At 48.7% G+C, this 7,145-nt stretch overlaps 1 protein-coding gene across 1 annotated transcript; it reads left to right on the forward strand.

The window, feature by feature from the left end:
• The first annotated feature begins 3,551 nt into the window (after positions 1-3,551).
• DRD5 (dopamine receptor D5) lies at positions 3,552-5,622 on the forward strand. The gene has a single exon (XM_085059810.1). It carries the CDS (start codon positions 3,552-3,554, stop codon positions 5,007-5,009), a length of 1,458 nt encoding a protein of 485 aa, XP_084915936.1. The 3' UTR covers positions 5,010-5,622.
• Positions 5,623-7,145: the final 1,523 nt, after the last annotated feature.

Raw genomic sequence — 7,145 nt, forward strand, 5'->3', positions numbered from 1 at the left:
CACACCTGTGTCTCTGTATTTTAATTTCCTTTTGGCATTAATTATTTTTTATCCCTTGAAATCAAGTATCTCTTAGATGAGAGAATGTGTGAATTTCTGAGTGTTGACAATTTTAAAATAAATATTATTAGGCAGAACAGTGCATCTTTGTATTTTGAAATGGAAATAGAAAATGTAGCAATGAAGGGAAAGAGCTAGTAAAACATATATTTCTAAAATCAGGAACTGAAAAGATTTTTTTTTTGCTCAGAACCATTGCAATAGCAGTTAAATTCCATTACTTCCAATTTGCCAGCTGTGAGAGAGAAGTGCAATTTTAACAGGTGAATAAAAAAAAGAAAAATGAGGCAAAGCTCTAAAGGAAAAGCACAAAAGCCATTACAAAGATGATTTCAGGATGAAAAAAACCCCACCCCAAATCTCTCAGCAAGTGACAGCTGTGGGTTTAATGGACTATTCTTAAAATGAGATTTATATGCAAACTGCCTACAGAAAGTTAAAAAAGGATGCTAATAACCTATAAAAGCAAAATGTTTTTTATCTCAGGCTCAAAAAATTTTGATCGCAGTGGATGGAATGTTATAACACACCATAAATGTCCCCATTAATGATTGATTCTCTGACCTGATGGCATTATGAATGATCTGGTAAAAACACAAAGCAGTTGTCCTCTTGCCCCTCCTCCTCCACTTCTTCCCAGCTCACTGAGTCTCTCAGCATGGGGGTTTTAGTCTCACATGCCACCCCACCACAAACTAGTGTTCTTTCCTACTACCACTGAAAATACTCCTGATCTCCTAATGCATTCCTTTGCCTTGAAAGAAAGTTTTGAACATTCACGCATGAAGTGTTGGATCAACACTGGAGACTGCATCACCAATGCACCAATTGACAGGTGCATCTTTGGCTGATTAATCTTCCCCCAGCACAGTGATGGGTCTTTATCCATAGGGAGCTTTAGTGAGCAACATCAGCTCACACCAGCCGAAAACCAAGAACATTTGCTAAAGATTAACTAGGTGGGAAAGAATATTGTATCTTCTACATTCTGAGTTGCAGGAGCCAGACAGCCAAATGCAACACTTGGCCAATAAATGGGATACTTTGGAAAGTCCTCTACTTTGGGTCCACCTATTGCAGACTGTAAAATAGAAAGCATCGCAAAATTTAATTCTTTAGACATCTGACAAGTGAGCTCTTAAAATCTTTGTTTCAATGGGTTAAGGCATCTTTCCCATCTGCTTGCACCTCCTCTGCTCCTGACTCCAGCAGAGCTGGCAGCAGGTAACACACACCTGTACCTCTGATTTGTACCGAGCTACTAGTGTGGGCAAGGTGTTGCTGGGTTGTGGGCAGGCTATGTTATTATTGGGCAACTCTTGTTATTAAGACAGATACCTACACATCTGTTTATTTCAATAGCTCATGTGTACTGACAGCACGTGTGTAAATACACACAAGCATACAGATACCATAGTACAGGTGTAGGCATAGACCTCCACTTTGCTGAAACAATGAATACAAGCTAAACAAGCAAATCAGATCATTGCTTTTTTTATATAAAATATCCCCATTAACTACATTACGAAATATCCCCTGGACGAGCAGCTTCAACAGGCACATGCATAAGTACTTGTGCAATCTGCTCCTTCGTTCAGAGAAATTGTAGGAGGCATTGCTTAGGAAAGCAGAGCTTGTGCAAGCAGCACATTGCCTCAGCATCACAGCTTTAGTCACGCTGTTTAGAATTCACTGGTGACGAAAGCTAAATTCTCCCTCCAATATTAAATATAACTCTGCTTAAATGTGGAGAAGTAGTGCCAATTTCTTAAGCAAGAGCTAAAGCGAAGCTCCAGTTTTTCTTGTGACAATTCTATAAAATTACCTACAAAGTTTCGGAATTTGATTGATTTTTTTCTTTTCCCTCTGTATTTAGTAACACTGGCACTTAACCTTCCTTCATGCCACTGCAGATCCGGCAAGGTATAGTGAGTGTTGCCTTTCCCTGTCTGCCTGGAGAAGCAGCTGGAAGGGCCCTGGAGAATGTGAATTCTTCAGCCCTTTCGGTGCCAAAACAGGCTTCTGAGTCAACAATGGGTTTGATCTCCATCAACGGTTTTAAAGAGGAATTAAGTTTTAGAGGAGCTAAATTCATAATATATTGAATAAAAATCATTAAGAAATATTTTCTGAAGAAATTCAAGCATGACAATAGCACACGGTGAGTCCAAGAGCATTAACACCTGTAATGCTCACGGTCGTAGTCTGTTTCTAGCTGTGTGGAAGAGAAAGAATCGAATTTTCGGTTGCCGGGCTTTCTGCCTGGAATACATCTCAGCCATCCAGGAGAAGCACTGGACAAGTACGGAGGCACACTCTACTTCCCATCCCTGTGGAAGACACCCAGCCCGTCCCGCTCCCCACACCGCACCTTCCAGCCCCGTTCGCTCCCAGCGAGAGGCCGAGCGAGCTGTGTCCGTGCCCATCCCCGACAGCCCCTCTTCCCCCGGGGATGCTGAGGGGAATTTCCCCGCTCCCCGCCGTGGGACCGCGCTCTTCCCTTCTCTTCTGCTGCGCCAAGCCGCACGGAGCCGGTGACGGCCCCGAGGAACTGCCAGGGTGACTCGGTCTCGGAGGGAGCGAAGGAGCGGGCGGGCGGCTGGCCCCGCTGCCCCTCCCCGTCCCGTGCCGTGCCGTGCTGTGCCCTGCCAGCCGCGGTGCCCAGCGGCCCGGCCGGCCGTCCCTGGCGGCGGAGCATGCTCGCAGGGCGGCGGGGGCGGGCGGGCTGGCCCGGGCAGCGGGCAGAGGGTGGGCAGCAGAGGCGGGAGCGCTGCTCTGCCGCGCTGGGAGCCCGGGAGGGCACGGGGAGAGCGGAGCCGCCAGCCCGGGCGGGAGCCGCCGGGAGTCGCGGAGGCGCAGAGCAGCCCCAGGAGGAGCGGGCGAGGAGCGTGTGCCCCGGGCAGGGAGCGTGTGCCTCGGGCAGGGTACGCGCTGAGCCGCGGAGCGCGGAGCCTGAGGAAGAGAGGAGCGCGCTGAGCCGCGGAGCGCGGAGAGCAAGCGAAAGGACGCGAGCGGGTGCCCAAACCGGGGTCCGGGGACAGAGACCCCGAGCAGGGGGACGCGCCGAACTGCGCAGCGGGAACCCCTGGAAGGAGCCGCGGGGCGGAGACCTCGAGCTGGGGGATCCGCGCTGAGCCGCGGGGCGGGGATCCCGGGCAGGGGTACTTGCAGGAGCCGTGGGGCGGGGATCCCGGGCAGGGGTACTTGCGGGAGCCGCGGGGCGGGGATCCCGGGCAGGGGTACTTGCAGGAGCCACGGGGCGGGGACTCCAGGCGGGGCCCCGGAGCGCGGGACGCGGAGCGGACAGGGCTGGCGCGGCGGTAGCGGCGAGGCGCGGAGCCCGGAGCGCTGAGCGGCGGAGCGGGGCCATCCGGCACGGGTGGCGGCGGGGCGGGGGGGCAGCGGCCCCATGGGGCCGGGCGGCGGGGCGGCGCTGGCTGCTCGGCGCATCCCGGCCGGAGCCGCCCCGCCGCCGGCGGGAGCCGCCAGCGATGCTGCGGGGCGGCCGGAGCGCACTGCCGCCGGCGGCGGGGCCCCCCGGAGGGGCGCGGGGAGCGGCGGGCGGCCCCGGAGCGGCGCAGGTGGCGGCGGGCAGCCTGCTGGCGCTGCTCATCCTCTGGACGCTCTTTGGGAACGTGCTGGTGTGCGCGGCCATCGTCCGCTACCGGCACCTGCGGAGCAAGGTCACCAACATCTTCATCGTGTCCCTGGCCGTCTCGGACCTGCTGGTGGCCCTGCTGGTCATGCCCTGGAAGGCGGTGGCGGAGGTAGCCGGGTACTGGCCCTTTGGGGCTTTCTGCAACGTCTGGGTGGCCTTTGATATCATGTGCTCCACGGCCTCCATCCTCAACCTGTGTGTGATCAGCGTGGACAGGTACTGGGCCATTTCCAGCCCTTTCCGCTACGAGAGGAAGATGACCCAGCGGTTGGCTCTGGTGATGATCGGTGTGGCATGGGCGCTGTCTGTGCTCATCTCCTTCATCCCTGTCCAGCTCAACTGGCACAAAGGCGGGGATGTTGTTGCTACTCCTGATATTGGAGATGGATTTGGCCCTGCCTGGGCAGCAGCAGGTGCTGTCACCACCTGGGCAGATGATATGAGTACCACATGGGTGGCATTAGCAGCAGTGGGACCCTCTGATGGGACCTCTGGCAGCAATGATTCCCTCACTGGACCATCGGAGAGCTGTGACTCCAGCCTCAACAGGACTTACGCTATTTCCTCCTCCTTGATCAGTTTTTATATCCCGGTGGCTATCATGATAGTTACCTACACTCGAATCTACCGCATTGCCCAGGTGCAGATTCGCCGTATCTCCTCCTTGGAGAGGGCAGCCGAGCATGCACAGAGCTGCCGGAGCAACCACATTGACTGCCACCATCACACCAGCCTCAAGTCCTCCATCAGGAAAGAAACCAAGGTGTTGAAGACGCTGTCTGTCATCATGGGTGTCTTTGTCTGCTGCTGGTTGCCATTTTTCATCCTGAACTGCATGGTTCCCTTCTGTGAGAGCCCACCCAGTGACCCCCACGCTGGCCTGCCCTGCGTCAGTGAGACCACCTTTAACATTTTTGTCTGGTTTGGTTGGGCCAACTCTTCTCTTAACCCTATCATCTATGCCTTCAATGCTGACTTTAGAAAGGTTTTCTCCAACCTCCTGGGATGCGGTCAGTTTTGCTCTGGTACTCCAGTGGAGACTGTTAATATAAGCAATGAGCTTATCTCTTACAACCAGGACACTCTTTACCATAAGGAGATAGTGACTGCTTATGTTAACATGATCCCAAATGTGGTTGACTGTGAGGAAAACCGTGAGGACCCTTTTGATAGGATGTCCCAGATCTCCCCTGACCATGAGGTTGCCACTGACTCTGCCTGTGAGCTGGACTGTGAGGGGGAGATTTCACTAGGCAAGATAACACCTTTCACTCCAAATGGTTTACACTGAATTGAATCCTGGTCTGGTCAGTTCGTCTTGGATTATAAAAGCAAATATCAGCACTGAGTGGAGAAACCTGCTTGATGATGTGCTGTAGTTTGGTCAGTCACTTTGTGCTAAATTCACTTCTGTGGGTAGGACTTTGCAGGATGAAGACACTGTCATGCAGGGGGCTGGCAGCACAAACTTAAATCAGCACTTCCCCAGGCTGAGGGCAGACCAGGCAGTCGTGTTGATTAGCTGTGGTGAGGTATTGTGGTATAATTGCAGTCAGTTCATGTTTATAATGTGTTTGCAAATGAAAGATGCCATTGTCACTGCTAAGTATTATAACTTCTAAAATCAGGGACAGATGTGGCTGGCAGAGACATTTAAAAAAAATCTGGGCTGTTTGTTTGTTCAGATCTTACAGGTTTTTTTTCTCTTTTTGTTTCGTTTATTTGTTTTGTTTTGCTTTTTTTTTTTTTTTTAAGATAGGGATAGTGAGGTGGTGATTTGGATGATTATTTAAATGCGTGTTTCTGCCAAAACAGTCTATGTGAAATCCTTGTTCTCCTAGGCGGCGTTGTTGCCTATGATTTCCTCTGTTCCCGGATTAATAAATAAAAGTTATACTGATCAAGGGTTTATTATCTTTCATTTGTCACCCTGAAAGGTTTACAACAAGTATTCAAACTAACATTTCTATGTGAATGGTTAGAACGACTAAGACCAAAACCCTATTATTTTAAAATAAAATAGTCAATTTAGAAAACACAGTTTTTGAATAAAAGCAAGGCTCATAGTAATTGTTGACCTAGATGAACTTGGTTATATGGCTCTTAGAGCTAGATTTATACCTCTTTGTCTTTAATACGATGATGCTATCCCTTTTTGAAGATAAGAATATCAAGTATACATATGGATAAGCTATTAAAACTTTCCACTTAATTCTGTACTTGAACTTACTTTTTAAAAGTGCTATTAATGAAAAGAGTTTGGTGATAGAATTAGGAGCTAGTTGTGTCTAAAACCAATAATTATGTTTGAAAATGATATTAATAATCAGCATTTCTCAATGTAGACACTAGAGAACTCATTCACACTGAGAGAAGAAAAGGATTCTGTAAATGTATTTTTTTAGTTACTTATTAACTAGAATTTAAAGGTGCTCTAAGTACTTGGACTATACAAAACATTTTAAAGCAGTCTTTAAAACCAAAAAGAGTAATTTTGGCTCTGTTTCTTTTGGATCATTTACATCAAATGGGACATTAGAAACAGTTGTAAGCTTTCAGCTCAGAAATCAAAAGTGATGCAATTTCTAAAACAAATGATCAAAGTTAGTAAAAGCAATACCAATATTCATTTCACGTTTTGGCTCACGAAGTGAGCAATGCCTGAATGAATTTACCCTTTAGAAACACCTGTGCCATGAGCTGAGCAGATTTAAATTGAGTTGTAGGTGTGGATTCTGCAGCCCTCCCTCCTAACAGCCCTGACCTGGGGCCTCCCATGCTGCCTGACTGGGAGTTGAAGGCTCCTGTAGGATGCATGGAGGAAAAGTGGGCTCTGCTGTAGGCAGCATGGTTCAGGGGAAATCATTTAACCAGATGCTGGAATTTGGGAATGTAATGGGCTTAGCATTGAGCCTGCTTGGAAGTCAAACCCTTAACACTGCTTTAGGGGTCTTCCTTCCCCTTGGGATATGGGGTGGGAGACGTGCAGGAGGCATGTGATTGAAATCCCTTTGTGGTGGTCTCTACTGCAATCTGGTCTGCAAGCAATGTTTTGTGTATTTATTCTTTGTTATTAATAAGTTAGATCATCCTGGATTACCTTTTCAACTGCTTGTCACTGAAGACTGACACCTACCTGAGCATTTGCTTTGCTGTTGATATGAAACCACAGTGTAATGTCCCTTTATAGCTGTCCTTAGGAAAGGGTATTGTGACTGTGGCTTAGGGAAGCTTGAAAACCAAATCTCATGCCCATAACTAAGTTCAACCTACTAATGGCTCGACATCGAGGGTAAATATATTATTGTTCCTCTGCTAAAGCAATCATATGTTTTTAGAGTTAACCATAGTTCTAGTCATGCTGATTAGATAAACTTGCCCAGAATAAAACAGTTTTCCCAAATAAAAATGAAGGAAACTGCTTTTG

Source organism: Lichenostomus cassidix, chromosome 4 (assembly GCF_008360975.1).
Source record: "Lichenostomus cassidix isolate B80296 chromosome 4, HeHo_3.0, whole genome shotgun sequence".
Lineage (NCBI taxonomy): Eukaryota > Metazoa > Chordata > Aves > Passeriformes > Meliphagidae > Lichenostomus > Lichenostomus cassidix.

Bases quoted from the DNA above. Each gene is read 5' to 3' on its own strand.
- DRD5 (XM_085059810.1), top strand. From the start codon at position 3,552: ATGCTGCGGGGCGGCCGGAGCGCACTGCCGCCGGCGGCGGGGCCCCCC.